The sequence below is a fragment of the Mus caroli genome, unplaced genomic scaffold, assembly GCF_978045245.1.
Source record: "Mus caroli unplaced genomic scaffold, Mus_caroli_1 scaffold_10, whole genome shotgun sequence".
Taxonomy (NCBI): Eukaryota; Metazoa; Chordata; class Mammalia; order Rodentia; family Muridae; genus Mus; species Mus caroli.
The window spans coordinates 47,852,111-47,874,198 of NW_028227265.1; the positions used below are offsets into that span (position 1 = coordinate 47,852,111).

A 22,088-nucleotide genomic window follows, 5' to 3' on the forward strand; every position below is an offset into this window, starting at 1 on the left:
TATAGAAATCCTGAAATCAAACAGAATTCCTGAAATGGAGGCTTAGTTTTCTTCTTTTTTAGTGTTGTGGCACAGAGTAAATAAAACAAAATGTCACTCCACTGCCTAAACTGTCAGAGTGTAAAAGCCATGTGTTTCTTATAAATGGACTTTTATATGCAAAACTAATAGTAATATTAAATACTAATTAAATACTATATTAAATACTAATATAACATGATCAATAATCATGTTATATTAATATTTAAGAGTACTTGATGTTGTTATGTAACATACATCTTACTGACATAGTTCTACTCAGATGACTTCTTAGACTGTTACAGAGCCAGATCTCCATATGAATATGAGTGTATATGACACACTTCCTGTCAAAGTGAAGAAGATGAGCATGGGTCTGTGTCCCTGCTACTGCCCTGAAGGATTACTGAAGGCTGAATCACTGGGCACTGCAAAGAGATGATGCTCATTTGAATGTTACGAAATCTAATCTACATGGGATTATTTAGTAGTTCATAATAAGGAACTATGGCAGCTTGAATGAAAATAGTCCCCATGGTCTCACAGATTTGAATGCTTGGTCCTTAGCTGGTGGGACTGCTTGGGAAGGATTAATAGCTGTGGCCTCGTTGGAGAAGGTGTGTCACTGGGGTGAGCTTTCAGGTTTCAAAAGACTTGTATGACTCCCAAGGCTTTCTCTTTGCCTCCTGTTTCTGGGTCAAGATGTGTGCTCTCAACTGTTCCTATGTTCCTGTTCCATCATCATTGACTCTAATACTCTAAAACCACTATACAAATTAAACTCTTTCTTCTATAAGCCTCCCTGGCCATGGTTAATTATCATAACATTAGAAAAGTGACTAAGACAAGAACCCTAAGTATGTGCTTACAAAAATCTAAGAATGTTATATAGATCTTCCAAAGCATCCTTATCCCTTCCTGTTAACACATGGAACTCTACTCCAAGAGTCCCTTGGATATGTGGCCTTCCTTGATGCGTAATTCTAGAAGACTACAAATAGTGTTTGGGGAATTTTGCTTCTATTTTATTTAAGAATTTGCCTCAAATCACCCAAAAGCTCTATGGGTATTTGCTGGTGATTAGAGAAGGGAGAGACTATGTCTTAGTTTGGTACAGTGCCTGTGTCTTTATAAATAGCACCATTCTAAGAAGGAACACTAATTAAACACACTAGGCCATTAAATTGGGGTGGAGAATAGAATCAGTGGGAGTATCATGGAGACAGAGGAGAGTAGTAAGTGATAAATTGATCAAATATGTGCATGGCTGAAAATATAGCATTACTATAAGATATCTACTCATCTTAGGTATAGGTAATTTATGCTACTAAATTAAGAATTCCTAAAGACTAAATGGTTGATTAAAAAATAATTCTAATTCTGAATTAAGTGAGTACTGTCAAGTGATCCACTCATCTGTAGATTTTAACCTTTACTTCTGCCTCCTTAATGTGATTTCTTTGGGCTGAGCTATTAAAAAACATTTCCCAAGATCAAGAGTTTAAATATCCAGATGTTAAAAGGTTGGGATGAAAGTGTGTGTATGTCCATGTATGTATGTCCATTGACTGACTAGTTTATATGAAAAAGCAGAAAGTGGGGAAGGATGCATAATTTTTATAAATTGTAACTTTATGGTTTTTCTTTTTTAAAAAAGATTTATTTATTTTATCTATATGAGGACATTGTAGCTGTCTAAAGACATACCAGAAGAGGGCATCAGATCCTATTATAGATGGCTGTGAGCTACCATGTGGTTGCTGGGAATTGAACTCAGGACCTTTGGAAGAATAGTCAGTGCTCTTAACCACTAAGCCGCCTATCCAGCCCAACTTTATGGTTTTTCATAGAAATATCTAAGCTAGTTATAAATGATTCTTTTCCTGGTAACTTTGATGTAGTATGCAGAATTAGGAGGGTTTACTTTCTTCTTCCAATGATGTTGAACAGGATACTGATAAAACATACTTCCCCTGGGGTTGGTAAAAGAGCCAGGCAGCTTTACTCTCTTACAAAGAAATACTCAATAGAAGAGTAATGATGATCAGAAAAATAAATAAAATAAGTGAAGCCTTTGTGTCTTGGGAGGAGACAGCTTATTTAGCCTGATTCTAGCACTTGTTCAAACTATGAAATCCCAGTCACTGGGTAAGCAAACACTAGAAGAACAACATAGTATCCACCCTCTCTACTAAACTCAGCCTGAGTGCTAGAATTTTCCAGCATAGGTTCTGGATACTTGTGGCATGGCTTGGATGTCCAAAAAAAGTAAAGACTTTCTTTTGCTCTCATAATTCTTCTATTATTGGAAGATCCTGAGGTCAAAGAGCAGGCATCTTCAGGTCTGTTCTTAAGGACTCCACCATCCATAAGATGTTCTTATTACTAAGTAAAACATCAACTTCTGCCAATGCAGTTCTCTAGACCATGCCATGCCTATTAGGGTCAGAGACCATTTCTATCACTAGCCAACGTTAGCTAGAAGCTGAAAACTTTCTCCTGACTCACATCAAAGAAGAACACCACTGTCAAATTCACAGAGGTCTGAACCGCCATCATCTCATGCACTCTAAAACCTATTGTGTGAAGCTCAGTCATTTTTCTTGCCTCAGGAGCTTTCAGTGTTTGTCACAACTGGCAACGTCTACTCTCTTTCCCTAAGAATTAACTAGATAAGGAGAGTCTGTGAGTGTGTGTGTGTGTGTGTTTAGAAGGGAGGGCTAATGATGACAAGAGTTTCCACACTTCTAAAATTTTCTAATAAAAATTAACCAGAGGAAATTGAGGAACAGAGGAGACTGCCTAATATAATATAAAACTCTTTTCGGTTTGGGTTCTGGTATTGTTGTCAAGACAGAATCTCATGTAGCCCAGGATGGATCTCATGTATTCCAGGATGGTCTTAAACAATTTGTGTTGCTAGAGATGACCTTGAACTTCAAATCCTGCCGTCTCTACTTCCTTATAATGGAATTACAGGCAAGTGTCAATCCATAGTTAATATAGTATTGGAGATGAATCCCACAGTGACTTATGTTCTGGGACAGTACTCTACCAAATAAGTCGAAAGATGATTTATTTTGACTAAGGATAAAATTGTGTTTAATAGCTGGATCATATGTAAAGAACTATGTGGCTTTTTGCAAATGATTCATTCTTTCTGACCCACAGTAACAAAGACTTTGTAAACTTTGCATATAATTATATAAAATAATTATGATAGTTAATATTGACTATTAACTTGACAGGCTTTAGAATCATGTACGAGACAAGCCTCTGGGCATGTCTGTGAGGGGTTATATAGATTGGTTTTACTGAAATAATAAGAGTCACCCTACACTTGGGTGGCAACTTCCCTTGGAACGGATAAAAAGGATAATCAGGAAGGATAAAAAGGAACTGAGCTCCAACATTCAAGTCTTTTGAATTCCTGATTGTGGATGCAATGTGGGCAGTGCCTTCTGCTCCTGCTGACATAACTACCCTGTGAAGATGGACAGTATCCTAGGAACTGTGCTGACAAAGTTAGCCCCGCCTTATTTAAATTGCTATTGTCAAAATATTTTTTCACAGCTTTAGGAAAAATCATGTAGTGCGTGTGTGTGTGTGTGTGTGTGTGTGTGTGTGTGTGTGTGTGAGATTGTGTGTGTGTCAATGTGATACATGTGTGAGAGAATGTGTGTGTGTTTATGAGTGTGCGTATGAATGGATAAGTGTGTATGAGTATGTGTCTTTGTGTGTTTGTGTGTTTATGAATATGTGAGTGTGAACATGTGCATTTTTATGTGTGTGTGTGTGTGTGTGTGTGAATGAGAGAGGAGAAAGAAACGGAGAGAAAGACAGAGAGAGAACAAAAGGCTGACCTTATAATATTCCTGCCTCATTCCCCCAAGTGCTGGAATTAAAATCATGTATCACCATTCCAGCAAAACTAAAAGCAGAAAATGAGAACCCAGTACAGCGTGGTGGAGGTGTGCCTTGAACTCCAGTAAGTATAAGGAACTCTGTATTCTGAATGTTCTTAAGAAAACCTGAAGACATAAACTGGTGAAGATCAAAAAGGCCACACTAGAAAGAACAGGAAGCGCTCTAGATCAGAAATGTGGCCTTATATACACAAGGCTTTAGAGCAATAACCACGTTGTTTCCAGCTTCTCCCAAGTGACACGTCTTCTCTAATACGTCTGTGATAAGGCTCCATCTCTTCCCTGAGAAATCAGGAAGACTTTTGCAGACTGAGGACAGTGTCTTAGCATCTCTTATATTACTAACAGTTGCTTACGTTTCTACAAACTAACACTTATATTTCGTCTTGTGCTTTAGAAAATAAGATTCCACTAATCAATTGATAAACCAATTTAGCTTGTGTTTCCAGTCCAATAAATCACCGAACTCCATTTTAGGGCTTCACAGTTACCAGTGTACACCAGTGATTACATTTAGATTGAGTTAATTTATGTCATACACAAAAAAGATATATAGAACATTTAAGATCCTAATAGCCCCTCTCCTTAATTACTTCTCCAGTGGATTAGGTGTTCTCGTTTTTTTTAGTTGCCTCTGCCTGGCTGGTTTATTGTGGTTTTAGCTTGTTTTGCTTTGTTTTTTGCTTGGTTGTTTAGCTGGTTTGGTTTCTCCCCATTCCCCTCAGGACATTCAAGAAGCAATTTTTGGAAGACTGGGATGTCAGCCTCTGCAAGCACAGCCCTTCAGGGTAGATTTACTAGAAAACAATGCCCAGTCCCCAGGCTCTGAGCTCCAGAACACAATAGGGCGGAGGAAACCAACCTTGTGTACGTGTATGCACTTGTGTTGACACCCACACAAGGAGAGCTCCATCAGCAGCTGGGGATCCCATACTCACATAAGCTTCAAGTTACTTCCTAGAAGAACCTGGCTCTAATGCTACTGAGCTGAGGGATGGCCACTCACATGCCCCTCTAGAATATCTGTCCTCTGATCTCTCAGATGTTCATACATCTTCAGTTCATTAAGTGTTTGTATTTATTTTTAATTTTTAGCCTTTTTCCTCTTTGCTCCTTCTGTTTATTTTTTATTGAACATGTCTGATTTCTGTGATTTTTCTCATCGCTTTTATTGATTTCTGTTTTTTTTCTCTAATACATCAAATTCCCCTTTAACGCACGTTTTTCTCATCATCTTGGAAGACAAGATTGCAGGAGCTGCCCTGTTGTGTCTCTAGGACTTGAGACTCTCAAGATAAAAAACAAAGGACAGCTTCTATCAATTCACTAGCCATTTTTTTAAAATCTCTGTAGAATTTTTTTTTAAGTGTTATATTCTCCTTAAGTGTTGCGTGGGATATTTTAATTATCAGATACTTCCCTAAAAAGAACATAAACTATGCATAACTGCCAACACAACCAAGAGTTTTTGGAAAAATAAGAATAAATATATAAAAGTGGGTATGTAGGGAAAGCCTTTGAAATTTTGAAATTTTCTTTATTCTTGTAGATTTTTCTTTTCTCTATGTAGTCGCCAAATAAATTTGAAAGAGCTGCTTTCTAAAATTTGAAATGAGTATGTTTCTCTCTCTCTCTCTCTCAAAAAAGGAAAGATTGAATTCATATTCATGTCACTTGGAATGACAAGGGAGGAACCAACGAATAGATGAAAACAAAGGTGGGAGAGGATAGAGGATCCTAATGCTAGAGCCCCTTGAGCACACTGGAGTAACACTGTGCATGTGTGCTTTCAGGTGCCATCCTGCAGACGGTAAAGATAATATATGGAACATACTAAGAGTGTGGGACCGCTAGGAACGGTAATTTCTGGAACACGGTATTGTCTGGACAGCACTGTGCTCAGACCCTTTGCTCTGCTAATGCCCAGGGTGATTCCACCTGCGGCAGCCACACCATTCCATCAGGTCCAAATGTACACTCTTTTGATAGTCAGTGAATATCTGTAGATTATGATAAAAGGTTCAAGGATGAAAACTCCCTTTTGCACTTTACCAAAATGTCAGTGTTCAGAATCAGAGTTAATTTTCAGCCTGCCTGATAAGCTTTGCAACCAAAATTTCGAGACTCTTCGTATTCTGAGCATAGACTTCACATAGCACTTAGGAAAAACATGAGGCTAATGCACGAGGGAAGAAGCAGATGACAGAATTCTTGAGGAACCGTGGTGATGATTTACAAGTGGGAATTTAAAAGTCCCAGCTTCAGAAACACTGCTCTACAGTTCTTGCTACATTGAAATTTGAGCCCCACTGCTCCTAAATTGTATTACAGTCAATTCACTTATAAATAAAACTGATTTCTTTCTTCCAAAAGGCTAGGCTCAAGTTGTTGGGGAAATATGCCTGGAAATAAAATATGTTACATTGTCACATACAGAACAATATAAAAACAAGTCACCATACTTTATGTGTGTTTGTGTGTATTAAGAAAAAGTGGTCAAGAAGATGAAACGCACTTCTTCACCTAGGGAACACTGTGGATGCTAAAATAACACTCAATACCCAGCACCAGTACAAAATGCTTCACTGGACAGTCCAGGGAAAGAAGAAAATGTTTACCGCCTGGAATGACAGGGCTCTCTGAAAACACTCCTGGATGGTCTGTGCTGGGGAGCAAGCAAGGATGCCAGCTGTACAGCAAACCGATAATTTGCATATAAAAAGAACAAATTTCATTCAGATCACTCTTGTCAGTACCAGAAGACTTCTTCCTCTTCTTGAACTCAGCCCCTGCTCCCTCAATCCTTAGAAAATCCTATTTTGTCTTGTTTTCATGAATATTACCTAGGTGGCTAAGATTCTATCTCCTAGCAATTGAATTATAAACAAGTCTGTGCTTGAGTCTCTTTGGATTTGGCATGTCATAGACTGTCAACTGGCCTGGCATCGCCTAGCAGAGCACACAGGCAGGGCTCTGCCTGTGCTTGCTCCTAGACTGCACTTCACTTTGGAGAGATAGCAAGTGCTTGCAGCTTTCTGTTGTTCTTTTCAGCAGGAACATATGCGCTGCTTCAGAAGGCAGGAAGATGTTTTTCCAGGGAGGCAGCAGACTCTGCTGAATACTAAAAGGAGGATCCACATGCCATTAAGGACATCTGCAGTGTTAGAGCGAAGCAAGGATCAATTGTATTCAATCCCTAGAACACACATAAATAAATGGGTGTGGTGGTGCCTACCCCTGGCACTCCCTGACAACCAGCCTAACCATATTAGTGAGCTTCATGCCAGGGAGATCTTGTCTTTAGAAATAAAGTAAAACCTGAGAAGTAATACACAAGATGAGCTCTGGGACACACACACACACACACACACACACACACACACGAGAGAGAGCGCGCGCGCGCGCGCGAGAGAGAGAGAGAGAGAGAGAGAGAGAGAGAGAGAGAGATAGAGAGAGAGAGGAAAGAGAGATACACATATGCACATACATATACACAGCCTTACACAGAGAGACATACATATACAGACACAGTCACACAAATGTCACACAGAGACACATACAGACACACATGCACACATACATACAGACATACACATATACAAACACAGAGACACAAGTAGATACATACATAAAGAGATACAGACTCACAAAGACACTCACACAGAGACAGAGAGAGATAGAGGAGGGGGAGGAAAGGAGAGAGAGAGAGAGAGAGAGAGAGAGAGAGAGAGAGAGAGAGAGAGAGTGAGAGAGAAAGAGAGAGAGAGAGAGAGAGAGAGAGAGAGAGAGAGAGAGAGAGAGAGAGAGAGAGAGAGAAGACTTTACTGAGACTCTTACTTTCCCTTTTCTAAGGGTAATATTTTTTCAGGAAAGTTGCCATCAACACAGCAACAAACAGGATTACTACCAGGCACAAGGCTGGTTAGTAGATTCATTCAACAAGGTCAATGGTTACTGATACCAATCTTGCACAAATGATAAGGCCAGTGTAGTTGATGGATACTGGAGGTCTCAACAAATGTCTCAGGATACTGGGGACCTCAGTTGCAAAACAAGATGGCCAGCAGAGTGTGTGCAAGGTTGCTGAATTCTGATGGAAGAGGGGGTGCTGCCTTGAGGGCATGGCAGCTTCCAGAGGGACTCTGAGGCCTACTTGTCTAGGCAGGAAGAAACAAAGGAAACAGCCACTTCCTGGGGGATTTCTCATCCAGCACACTGAGTCATGTGTATGCTTCAAACAAATAATGACTAAGGCCATTTCTTGATGAGTTTTCTCAATCTAAGTTGCTATAGAAGGGTTTCAAGGAGAAATTGTGCGTAACACTAAGTTTTTAGAAAATGGTGCTTAAATTAAAGTAATTTTTTTCAATTTTTCCTTGTGAATATATTGGGTTCAATTCTTATGTGTAAAATCAATAGTTTTAATATCTTGGAATGGTGACATATATCTGTAATCCAAGCAGGCAGAGGTAGTGGCAAAAAGATCATGAGTTTAAGGTTATCTTCAACTCTATAGTTAGTTTTAAGCCAGAACTGTATAAGGCATTGTCTCAAACAAAACAGAACCAAGAGAGAGAGAGAGAGAGGGAGAGAGGGAGAGAGGGAGGGAGAGAGAGAGAGAGAGAGAGAGAGAGAGAGAGAGAGAACAATTGCTAAATTGTCTCCAGTCTATTGACAAATATTTTATGAGCAAAATTAAAATATAAAATAAAATCAAAGACATGTAAAATGTAGATTAGAAAATAAGGGTGAAAAATAATTAAGAGGGGGGTATGAATCTATCTTTTTAAGTGTCTTTGTCTCTGCCTTTCTTTGTTAAGCAAATTTTGAATCTCTTGAAGAAGCTGATGCTGATTTGGCTCGAGTCTTTGAGCACATGTGAGTTTGTGCTAACAAGGAAATATCTCAATACAAGTTTGAATAAGAAGACCGAGAATACCCAGTCCTCCATGGTAAGATGTTGGCTCAGGACTGAAAAGGCACATCCGGGTTAGTTAAGCGTCCTGGTATAGGAGTAGGCAGAGTGAAGAGGTGAGAAAACAAAAGGCCAAGTTGAAAACAGAAAGTATGTGATGGTTTGAAGCAAACCCTCCTACTCTAATGGTCTACAGAAAAAAAAGATCAGTCAATTTAAAAGTGAAGATACCAAAGAGTTTATTTTTCCAAAATATGTTGGGTCTCTGAGTGAATAGTTTAGACCTACATATCTGCAGAAGCTCTTTGAGTTCAGACTCCTTAGAACCCAGAAATACAGAACACTAAGGACGTAGTCCAAACCATCACATTAAATTTGAAAGAACTTCTTGACTCCTCCATAATAAACAGGGGCCTAAGTGAATTAAGAAGGGGTTGAAGCGGGCCTGCTGGCACATGTCTGCAGTCTGTAATCCCAGCACTCTGGAAGCTGCAGGGAGAAGATTGAGAGTTTGAGACTAGCCTGGGCTACATAACAAGACCCTGTCTGAAATAAACAAAAAGCAGTAAAAAAGCGTCTTCTATTTTGGTTTGGGGAAAATTTTTGTGCACCCTGTCCATATGCCAAAGAGTCAAAAAAAAAAAAAAAAGTTCAAGATCAGAGATTCTGGTACCAACCATATGTCTTTAATTTTGAAAATCATACCCCCTTATCTTCATCTGGAAATATGAACAACACTATTTATTCTCACCAGATTCATATGAGGATCCAATTAAATAGAAGTATTGGGAAATGATTTATGAAATTCCCAATGCTATATTAACAATGTGTTTCTTATGTTCATACACTTAGATCAAACACTGTGAGGAAATAGGAGCATTCCTGCATAATTTATAGAATAGGAATTAGAATGTCAGAATGGGTGAAGGATTCACTCAAAATGATAACTAGCATACCACACGTGAACCTCATACACATTCTTACTACTTTAGGAAACTCTTGTTCAATCTGAGAAACAACACAGTGGAAAAGACGTTTTCATGGCCACGCAGATGCCGATGGGTAGAGTTAGGACCCCAAGGTCTGGAACTGGCTACCCAGCCAACTGCTCTCAAATGCAGCCTAGCTGTGCTTCTCCCTGCGACATGCTGCAGGCTCCAGTGTAATCTCAAATCTCTGGCCCAATCCATTTCTGTTATCTTAGTTGCTAGTGATTCCTCTTGTTGCCATCTGTTATGTGTCTATTCCTAAGAACATCGCAGCATGAACTGCTTGCTTCCTACTGTCATCATAACACAGGGCTTTCAAAGTCATTTTGTGAGGAATTTTGAACATCAAGTTGGGCACACATTTGATTTAAATCTTCACAGTCAGGTACAGCTTAGTTATAGAACTGGTTTGTTAATGCCAGCCCTTAACTGATTCTTTAATGTCACGTCTCTCTGGAAGAACCCCAAAGCCCATAAAACTCTATTCTTCTGAAGAGAACTTGGAAGCCATGAACTAAGATTGATTAACTAATTATATACATTATAATTGCAACTTAATTTTTAAAGCCATAGCTTGCAATTAATATAAAATTCTTTCAGAGACATCTGTACAGATATTAATATTAATGCACCATTTGAAGAAGGGCATAAGGATTGGGATTCATTTTTGCATCCTGCCCAAGGAACTTTACTGAATGCTGCAAAAGTCCCCTGTGTGGGTTAGGTAAAAGTTTCATGAAGTTGTAAGTAAGCATTCTAAACAGGAAAACAAAATTTAAACTGCAGGAAGAAAGTGTCAGAACAAGCTTCCAGGATGATCTACCTCTACCTGTGACCTAAGGAGCCAAATATGTTCAATATGTAGGCAATGTTCAGCCACTCAAGGAGTAGAAAAAACAGCAGGTATCAGAGGTGGACTGGATCAAAGTAGTGTGTGGTAAGGTAAGACCAGCAGCCTTCCCAAGATCTTCGCGGAATTCACTAAGTTACTTTTTCGTCTGAGAGGCTGGGTACCATTGTAGGACCATAGTAGTGGAACAAGAAGTCACATTAGATATGTCTGGCTATTGTGTCAGAAACGGAGTGCTCAGAGACAAAAAGCCACATTGACAGCAGAGGTTATCCATGAGTGGTCCAGATGAGAACTCCCCATAGCTTGGCATTGAAGAGCAGTGGTGGGGAATGATATCACAGTTTGAACTCACTGTATATGTTCAACACAGCCTGTGTAGAATTAGACTGCAAGTCTGAGTCAAGTCAACAAGGGAGAAGTTGTCTTCATGGAGCTAGAGTTTGGGAATTTCATTGAGTACAGTTTACCGACATTTGCATCCGAAAAGTATAAAATATTTTGGGGGCAAGAGTGGTGATCAGTAAGTCCAATTTTAGGAAGTTTGGGAAGGCTCCTAAGTAGTGTTTAAAGCCTTGGGTCAGTCCATTGTTTCAGATATTTATCTTTTTTGAAACAGAACAAAACAGACACTGAATTTAAATAAATTTCAATTTAGGAATACCTTGTTTGCTAAAAGTGATTTCTGTCACTGGATCACAGCATTCTGTGTCATTTACCAGGACTTGGGACAGAAAAGGAAGAAGAATCAATAAGCTTCAAGTGTTTTCCTTCCAGATATAACTGCAGTCCAGTTGCTGGATGCTCAAGAAGGTCCAGTTATTTCCATTAGAAAAGAGAAGTCTTCTCTGTTTTCAATTGTGTAATGTACAAGCTTCACGATGAAGCCTTTGAGAAAAGACATTTTTCTGCAGAAGTACTTTTTCTAAATCTCCCCTTCCACTCTGCTTGGTCTGTTTTCTCCATAGCATAAGTCTTTCAGTTGGTATGAGATACACTAATTTGCTAAACAAGAAAGTTGGGTGATGAAATTTAACCACAAAGGCAGCATTAAGCGATCCTATACCCCACAGTCTCAGTGGCTTTAAATTTAACACCATGTCAAAACGCCCATTGAACAAAGCCCCAAGGTAGACCTGATTTCTCTGTCACTTATAAGTAGCAATAAATACTTCAAAAGTATCTCATACCAGTGACTAGAGCTCTCAACAACTACTAGACAATGCAAGGGAAAGTAACTAGGTTCACACAGAAGGGGAGATAAACTGGATAAGGGCTGTGGGTCATGACTGAAAGACTCAAATAATAACAGTCAACTCAAAGCAATGGTATAATTTGGTAAAAAGCATCACTTTTGTTAAAAGCTCCTGCAATATATTACACAGAGTGAAATGTGACAGGGGAAATATACCCATCGTGGCAACTCAGATGAATTTAAAAGCAACAGGCCTGGCAACAAGTGGCAGAAAGGAAACGTTTGCTCTGATAGACTTCTGGCTTGGTGACTGGTGCCATGCTTCTCAACACCTGTAGGCAGTGCCATGTTGGCTTTTAGACCAGTGTTAAAGAGAAAGGCAAAGGTTTACGTGCAGAATGCACTAAGTCTTTGATTTTGTGGGAAACACTGCCACACACCAGACCTGTTAAGATGTTCTTATTGTTTCATTTGCTCTTCCTCAATTAAATTTCTAATTATTGCAGCAATGCAAAATCTATTATGTGGTCTTCGATAACCTTTTATTTCTCTTCACTCTGCTATTCCTGGACTTTTTTTTTTTTTTATTAAACCACAGAGAACGTGGCCTTTGAAGTTAAGGTCTAGAAGCCTTCATATTCTCATTCAATACCATTTGTACAAAGGGTTGGACTTGTCTGGGAAATGGGAATAAGGAAAAAAAGAACCCTTGGTATCTATTCTGACATCAGGGAGAAAGCAAAGTGTTCAGCTTTTACAAGGTATTCTGTAACTTGTAAAGATTGTTATGCACAAAGATTGAAGGATCCATATTGCATGTTCAAGGAAGCAGTGACTATGCTACATAGACCCATCCAAAGTCATACTTTTAACAATTAAAAAACCTTACAGCAGTATGTTGCATGCTAAGTGGATTACATGTATCAACTCATTTAATCTGCACAGCAACCTTCTGGGATACAAATACGCTTTTGATATTATACGTGACATTCATAGGTACTGTGCATATCCTATGATCACATAGCTAGATCGTTAAGATAGTACTCCAAAGTTATCAAGCTAGTGACACATCCCAAAATCTTAGAAGGTGAACTACTAAGTAAGTTCCAAGCTCAGGTTCAATACAATCTGAAATGTTAATGCATCATAGTAATTTTTTATTGTGTCCTTACTAAATGCTTGCTTAGAAAAACAGCTCCTCCATTGTATAACTGGTTACCCACTGTTAACAAAATTGACATAGTTCAAAGACTCCCTAGGAAAATTTGCGCATACACAACTCTAAACCAATACTTACTTATCAAGACATAATTCAATGGCAGTCCTTTCTATCCATCTCAGAGTGGCCTCTTGAGTTTCATCTGTCACAGTCCTAATGTCAGAAGGACTCACTTGATCATGATAACATGATGTAGTTTAGTAGCTCCTTAAAAATGTTTAAAGACTGATCACTTAGAGTTTTCAAAACAAGCCTTTACTATAATAAGAGTAAACGTTGTAAGAGGATTTCTGTCTCGTTCCTATTTTAGAGTCTGATTATAAGAATCGAGTGCAAATTGGTACCAACTGTTTCTAGGTGGAAAGGGACCTCTGGGATTTCGTGTTCTCTGAAGCTTATGACTCTGTGTTACATCATGTGTTCCTTCTAAAACAAGTGAGATATAGCTCATTCTTCAAGATCTGGATCCAAAGCCATTTCCTACAATATACTGCATCTGATTCCATCACTGCTTCCTCAGTGTAGCCACAGTAACTGCAGTGTGCCTTTTGTGTCCCATATCATAGCAGGCGTGGCATGACACAGCCCTGCCTGTCTCATCGGCTGGAGATTCCTAGTGAGCAAGAATGAGAAGGAGAGGATGCAGTCTGACTGTTAAATGCAGAACTTTAGAATCTGGTAAACTTAACTTGGACCATGACTGTATGGTCATACATGAATTCTTTGGAAATCTCATCTTTGTGAGCTAACAGTCATGTATTGAGTTAGCATGATGTAAGAGACTGTTATCTGGCCCCAAGACCCTGAGTTCAAACAACGTGCTCATTATAGAACCTATTCATATCAAATTTCTCTTACCTGTAAAATAATCATGATGAGAGACAAACCATTCATTCATATGTTAAAGTGAAAATAATGAATGTTTTTACTTGATCTTGACTCAACTTTGGTAAGTGGATTTCTATCCAGAAAATTGTCCATTTCATTTAGATTCTCCAATTTTGTAGAGTATAGGCTTTTTAAGTAAGACCTAATGATTCTTTGAATTTCCTCAGTGTCTGCTGTTATGTGCCACATTTCATTTCTGATCTTGTTAAATTAGATATCATCTCTCTACCATTTAGTTAGTTTAGCTAAGGGTTTGTCTATCCTGTTAATTTTCTCAAAGAACCAGGTATTGGTTTTGTGATTCTTTGTAGTATTCTCTTTTTTTTCTAATTTATTGATTTCAGCACTGAATTTGATTATTTCCTGCTGTCTACTCTGCTTGGGTGTGTTTGCTTCTTTTTGTTTCTAGGGATTTCACATGTGATATTAAGTTGATACTATGAGATCTCTTCAATTTTTTTTTGTATGAAGACACTTAGTGCTTGTTCAACCATGTTCATTGCTGCTTTATTTGTAGTAGCCAGAAACTGGAAACAACCTAGATGTCCCTCAGCCAAAGAATATATTAAAAAATATGGTTCCATTTACACAATGGAATACTTCTCAGCTATTAAAAACAAACATGAAATTTGCCAGCAAATGGATGGAACTAAAAAATATCATCCTGAATGAGGTAACCCAGATCCAAAAGGAAGTCTGTCATATGGACTCATTTATTCATGGATGTTAGCTAAATGACAAGGAAGAACCAGGGGAGGATGCATAAATCTCAGAAGGGGAAATAAAATAATCATGGAGAGGTGGAGGGAGGGAATTGAGTAGGAAAGGGCCTGGGGAGGGAAACATCCTATGGTGTGGGAGCATCTATAGGATAGGTCAGAGACCTGAGATAGGGGAGGCTCCACGAGTCAATCTAGCAGTGGGGAATATGGAGCCTGAAGAACTTACAGTGCAAGCATAAGAGCAGCAACTCACCCACAAAACCTTCAACCCAAAATTTGTCCAGCCTGCAAGACGTGCAGGAACAAAAATGGAACAGAGACTGAGGGAAGGATCATTCAGTGGTTGACCCAACTTGAGACTCATCCCATGGGCAAGAACCAATCCCTGACACTATTAATGATCCTCTGTTATGCTTACTGACAAGAGCCTCATATAACTGTCTCTTGAGAGGTTCCACTTAACAAGTGGCCAAAACAGATGCAGAGACCCACAGAAAACATTAGATGGAATCTGGGGAGTCTTGTAGAAGAGTTGAGGAGAAGAATTGAAGGGCCCACAGGAGCTAGTGGTGCCATAAAAAAGCAAACAGAGTCAACTAAGCTAGACCTGGAGCGAGGTCCCACACACATATGTAGCAGATATGCAGTTTGGTCTTCATGCAGGGCCCCCCAACAACTGAAGCAAAGGCTGTCCCTGACTCTGTTGTCTGTCTGTGGATCCAGTTCACCTAACTGGGCTGCCTCATTTGTCCTCAGTGGGAGAGGATGTGCCTAGTCCTGCAGTGACTTAATTTGCTGAGGGTTAAAGGGCTCCCAGTTCATCAGAGGAGAAGGGGAGAAGCAATGAGGAGAGGAGCTGTGTGACAGGGGAATGAGAGACGAGGAGGCTGTGATCAAGAAATGAAGTGAATAAATAAATTAATTAATAGGAAAAAAGCTCCACATAAGAGAGAGAGAGAGAGGAGAGAGAGAGAAAGAGAGAGAGAGAGAGAGAGAGAGAGAGAGAGAGAGAGAGAGAGAGAGAGAGAGAGAGAGAGAGAATGAGAATGAGAATGAGAATCAGGGCATCAAGAAAGGCATTTGCTACTCCAGTCTTCTGACTTCCACAGGTACAGTGTGACATGTATGTGGTACCTTTACACACACACACACACAAACACACACAAGCACATAAACACACACATGCATACACACAAATTTAAAAATAACTCATCAGTTAATTATGAACAACAATTAAACATCCAGTAAGTATCTATTGCTTGTATTAGTATCTGCCAGACTTCGGTGATGTATCCTTTTCTGTATATAGCTAAGCTGAAGCTAAAGCAGCTGATCCCAGTGTCTCTCATGGCTTTACACATAGATCTATTATTTTTGAGGAATAGATCATTTTTCATGTGGTGAAACATACCATAATCATTGGCATGTTGATGACAGCTAATTTATGAAAGAGCAGAAAACAAATGCTATGCAAATCTTGCCTCCTATGCAGTCCTTGCTTCTCTTATCCCTCTGAAGATTGCCTTGTAGCCACTAAAGTAAAGACATGCTTCTGTCACTATTTCAAATCGTAAAAAGATATTTCTATGCTCAGAATCCTTTCATCTGGCCTGGCATATATTGAAGAGATCAAAATACTATTATGAGATCAAAATGCATTAAATGTGTGAAGTTTTCTACCATGCTTTACAAACACTTGAGCTTTATACTCATTTACAGAATGCAAGAGAGAAAGAGAAGAAGTAAGACTATGGCAGAAATATAAGTTGGACTCTAAGATGCTCTTCAGGGAAATTATAAACAATGACTGATTTCTAGGCACTTACAAGAAGTGAATGACCTTGGCATGTAGGTTAGTGAAAGTCCTTGTAGGTGTCTATGTTTTAAAATAGATAAGTCTGCTTTTCTTGAACAGCTTGTTATGCTAGCCACAATTCTATACATTCTCATATGCTGAGCACTGACAACAGATCTCATTGTCTTCTTTTCCTAATGGGATAGTTAGAAATATAGTTGTTCTTTCTATACAAATCCCAAATATGTGCACACAATATGATACATGGAAAAATGAAGAAAATAATTTGCACCTGAATTTTCTTGGACAAAGTTTTAGTAACCAAAGAGATCATAATTTCTCCTGATCTAAGTTTCTGTGGCATTTGAAGTAATGTACTGAAGACATCTTGTCATTGGACTAGAAGAGAATGCTATGATAGAACTGATTTTAAACTTTATTTGCATGGCACTTGTATACAATGGGCTTGTGTTTACCTAGGCTTTTTATGCAATATTTCACTCCTAGATAAGCATAGCTTTTAAATGTGCATGAGGGCCTGCATGTGTGCATGAGGGCCTGTATGTGTGTGCATGCTCATGGTAATATGTATTGCTGAGCTCAGAGGACAACTTGCCTGAGTTTGTTTTTTCTGACTACCATGTAGATTATGGGGATGAGACTCAGGTCATCATGTTTGGTGGTAGGAATCTTTACCTGTTAGAGGTATCTAAGAAGTCCTGATAGAGTTGATTCTTAAAAATCAAAATGGCTTCACAAAAGACAAAAGTTTTAGCAATCAGCAAGCTTCTAGTCACATCTCTCTCTAACCCTTATATGTTGGATTCTCCGCAGTAGACAGTTGTGGTGCCTCTTTCTATTTTCCAGAGGGCTGGGATTATTTAAGAGTCAGGAATGAAAGATGGCTCAACATTTACTCTATTTACCAACTGTTTTGCTCTACTTTGCCATTCCAGTGTCCTAGCTAATGGTCCACCACTATCTACCAATCTCCATGTAGTATGTTTTGTCTCAAAACTCCATTAGCATGTCAATAATTGTTTTCATGTCTTTTCAAACTACTAATCTATTTACAGCCATTTAGTCCTCATTTCTCATCATAAGAACCATATGACCTGCTGTTTTAACGTTTATTTCTCTATTACCTGCTTCATGTAAAGTCACTGAGGTCTTCAGTTCAATATGACAATTTCCAAATATATGCATAGACCTTAGACTTGTACCTTTGGATTCCTAGAGGGTTCTTTGAAATATGTATTTAAGAAAGCTCCTTTTCTCTAAGTAAACTAGCTTCTTTCATATAGGCTCTTCCCAGCTGCCTGGATTTTCTGTGTATATGGGACTTGATATTTGTTGGAAATACTCATTTTGAGCTAGATATGGTTAGCACAATGAGTGGATGAGTGCTTTTGTTAGGGGGCTCACTCCAGTTTCCATGTTTTCATCCTATCATAACAAAAGCCTGCCGATGTGTATGAATTATGTCTTGTGCCTTTTTTCTGTCCAACTGGCTGCCATTGAGAATCCATCATTGAGATAAATTAGCTTCACACATATGACTTTAGAGTGTCAAGCAAAGAATTCAAAGATCATGTGAAAACTAGACTTCCTGTTTTTCTCTTTGCATTTCTAGAAATTGATACCTAATGATTTAAATTATAGCATACATCATCTGCATATGAATGAAACATGCATTGCTTGTTAAAGTTCGATTTATTTTTATTTGTGTATTTCATCATATTGCCTGTGTAAGTATCTGTGCCTGTGTTCACTGAGTGTCTACAGATTCCTGAGGAGGGTGACAGCCTCTGGAACTGGAGTTAAAGGTAGTTGTTAGTTGGTATGCATGAGCTGGGAACTGAAATCCAGGTCTCCTGCAAGAACAGTGGGAGCATTTAACCCCCGAACCATCTCCCCATCCCCCATCTGCTTTTCTTTATCCAGGCCTCATTGTATAGCCTTTGATGACCTTGAACTCGCTATATAGACAAGTCTTTGATAGAGTTCTGCCTGTCTTTTCCTTATGTACTAAGATTTAAGATATGGGCCACCATTCTCAGTAATAAAATCATATTTTTAAGAAGCAATTTATTGACTCAAGATAATAGAGATAAGTAGCAACAAACATTTAAGCATACTTGGAAAATAAAATTCAACAGTGTGTAGACTTTTCTGTTAAACCTTTTCCACGATTTGTCTTCAAGAAGGACATATGCCCAGGTGCTCCAGTGTGTGTGTGTGTGTGTGTGTGTATGCCCAGGTGCTCCAGTGTGTGTGTGTGTGTGTGTGTGTGTGTGTGTGTGTGTATACCCAGGTGCTCCAGTGTGTGTGTGTGTGTGTGTGTGTGTGTGTGTGTATGCCCAGGTGCTCCAGTGTGTGTGTGTGTGTGTGTGTATGCCCAGGTGCTCCAGTGTGTGTGTGTGTGTGTGTGTGTGTATGCCCAGGTGCTCCAGTGTGTGTGTGTGTGTGTGTGTGTGTGTGTGTGTGTGTGTGTGTGTGTATACCCAGGTGCTCCAGTGTGTGTGTGTGTGTGTGTGTGTGTGTGTGTGTGTGTGTGTGTATACCCAGGTGCTCCAGTGTGTGTGTGTGTGTATGTGTGTGTGTATGCCCAGGTGCTCCAGTGTGTGTGTGTGTGTGTGTGTGTGTGTGTGTGTGTGTATACCCAGGTGCTCCAGTGTGTGTGTGTGTGATAGCTTTGATAAAATAGAAACAATTTGATTAAACTGTTTAATAAAATCAGCATTCCCTGGGGTCTCTCTTTCTTTTTTTTTTTTTTTTTTTGGTTTTTCGAGACAGGGTTTCTCTGTATAGCCCTGGCTGTCCTGGAACTCACTCTGTAGTCCAGGCTGGCCTCGAACTCAGAAATCCACCTGCCTCTGCCTCCCAAGTGCTGGGATTAAAGGTGTGCACCACCACTGCCCGGCTTCTTTCTTTCTTTCTTTCTTTCTTTCTTTCTTTCTTTCTTTCTTTCTTTCTTTCTTTCTTTCTCTCTTTCTGAAAATAAAGGACATGTGGGAAGGCAAGGAAACTAATGTGTTTGCAATCTTCCAGCTGTAAGGGTAAATTACTTCATTTAGCTCCAGTCACCCATTAAAATACGTGCTTAGTGGTGGGCAGAGTGCTTTCTCAGAGCATTCCTATCTACCTCTATCAAGATGTCTTTAGCCAATTAGCTTGCTCGTTGACTAAGAATCTGCAACCTCATTTACTTGAATAAAGATGTAGCAGGGAAATTCCAGAAAGATAAAATGATACTTTACCAACACAGATATCACTGAAAAACAAGTTTCCACATGAAATGACTTATGTAAATCACCTGACTATATAATAAGTGTGTGTGCTTTCCCACTTTATAAAGCAAAGCTGTTGAAAATTTCAAGCTATTTCAACATCTTGGTTAAGGGTAGTGAATCAAATATCAAAATATTGGAATAGTGAAAAGGTCTCCTCTCTTGTTCTGTATTTTATATTGTTCCATAGTCTCCTCTCTTGTCCAATATTCTATAATGTTCTTGAATTTGTTCTTTTCTACTTTAAATAAGTAAGTATGTATCTCCTTCATAATAGTAAAGATAGTTTGAGAATTGATATTGTCTATTCACCATAAAATGGATAGTTAATGATGTATTTAGAGCCAAAGAATTTTGGGAATTAAAAAAATTAGTCTGGGGGGTGGGAATTAACAGACTAATACAGTACAGGCAAGGTTCGGGATGCCATCCTCAATGAGACAGTAAGTAATGAAAAAGTTCTGTAAGAAATGGGCATGTTGGGGGTCTTCACATGCTTTGAAGCTGATGGTTTATAACATTCATTTTCTAAATCTCCAATTTCCTCTACACCGAATATCTTTGATAAATGTGTGTTCTCTTACTAGGTATTTCTTGTTATTTATTAACATAAAATTAACCATCTTTAACAATATTGCTCTGTTTTTGAATATATATGAGGAAAAAAGAAATGGACATTATTTAAACTGGACATTATTATGAATAAATTTTAATGGCTGTGATTATCTTCCATGCTTCAAAACCCAAAGTATAAGAGACAAAAGAGTTGCTACTGAACTTTAAAGATTTGCTGTTAAACTGGGCTTTTATATGAAATAGCTCTGATAAACTGTTCCTTGTAAACTGGTCTCCTTGTCTCTCTTTAATCTCAGACTCTTGTCTCCCTCAGACCTCTCTTTTTCTGTATGTAATAAAATAAGGCTTTGTTTGTACTTTAAAATATGGATGTTTCTAACTACTCTTATCTTTCCACAAAGCCCAAAAGAAAGGTTTTATTTTCTTTAAAATTAATTTCAAATGGAAGGTAGACAGATGCTTGAGAAGTGCTGGATACTCGTCAGGGTGTTAGGATACCTTTATCTCCTTTGCCTCTCACTTGCTTCCTAAAAACAGATTCTTTCTGTGCCCAAAAGCATCTCAAAACTTAAAGAAGCAAAGTATAGCTTTATCAGCTGTTCCAAGAATATTTCTTGAGTTTTCACAAGTTTGCCTGTTTCTCAGTACTTAGGAAATTCCAATCCAGAATGTTTAGTTGCCATATACCCTTTTAAGGATGCTTAAAATATTAATTATATATAATTGTTATCTCATTAAGATATACTTAAAATAAAATACATTGACAACAGGCTACAAATTTGCTACATAGTTAATGAAAGTGTGTGAGCCTAAAAAAATTGAGACTTCAAATCATTAAAACTCAGATCATATATCTATATTTTTAAATCTCTCTCCCAATCTACAGAAAATATCTCTACTGACATGTAAAATATATCTCATCTCAGCGTACCAATTTGAATATGTGCATGTGTCATTTTAAAACGTTTAGTTCAAAAGAAAATATACACTATTATGGCACCAAATGGATCTAGGCAGCAAGCCCAGATTATTTGTTTATTATTACTAGTTGAGGAAAATAATTACTATGTTATGGAAAAATTTTTACTAGAACAATGTTTAAAAAGTAAAATTTAATGATACAAGTAATACAACCATAATTTACGAATGTCTGCACAAATTCTCATTCTACTGCTTGCTATAAATAAGGGAGAATTCCTTACCAAGAATGAATTCCAACTGTGGCTCATTCGGAATCTTCTGGATGCCTATAAATAGTGGGGATAAGTTCAGGTTTTAAAATTATGCATTAAATGTGTTACAATAGCATATGCACTGTTTCACCATACCAAATAATACATACATTTTGGAAGAATGAATAAAGCTAAATAAATTATCAGGCTAATCATTATGAATTCTCTGATGAAGTCATGCTATCCATTGTAAACTCAATGGAGATTTAAAAACCATGTTCTAGTAGGCATGGGTATGGAATTGGTTATTTTGTTTATTGGCCATTTCAACATCATTTTGCTCAATACTTATTGCAGGATACCTGATCATACTGTGATCCCCTGAGACTGTATACTAGAAAAGTCTGTCTCTAGTGGAGTGCCTGAGCAGTAGCCTCCACCTTGAATCCAAGAGTGTTGCAGGATATTTGATCACACTATGAAATTGTGTGCTGGAAAATCCTGTTTCTAATTGTGGTGTAGCTCAGCCCTAG

The 22,088-nt window shown here is 38.4% G+C and overlaps 1 protein-coding gene across 4 annotated transcripts in view; it reads right to left on the bottom strand.

Annotated features, from left to right (window-relative positions):
• The window catches only part of Inpp4b (inositol polyphosphate-4-phosphatase type II B), a 793,726-nt gene that overhangs the window by 360,514 nt on the left and 411,124 nt on the right, over nucleotides 1-22,088 (bottom strand). For all 4 annotated transcript variants that reach the window (XM_029480343.2, XM_029480345.2, XM_085843791.1 and 1 more), the window contains exon 5: nucleotides 21,586-21,630. In XM_029480343.2, the coding sequence (XP_029336203.1) occupies nucleotides 21,586-21,630 (45 nt within the window). The remainder of the gene's footprint in view (nucleotides 1-21,585; nucleotides 21,631-22,088) is intronic.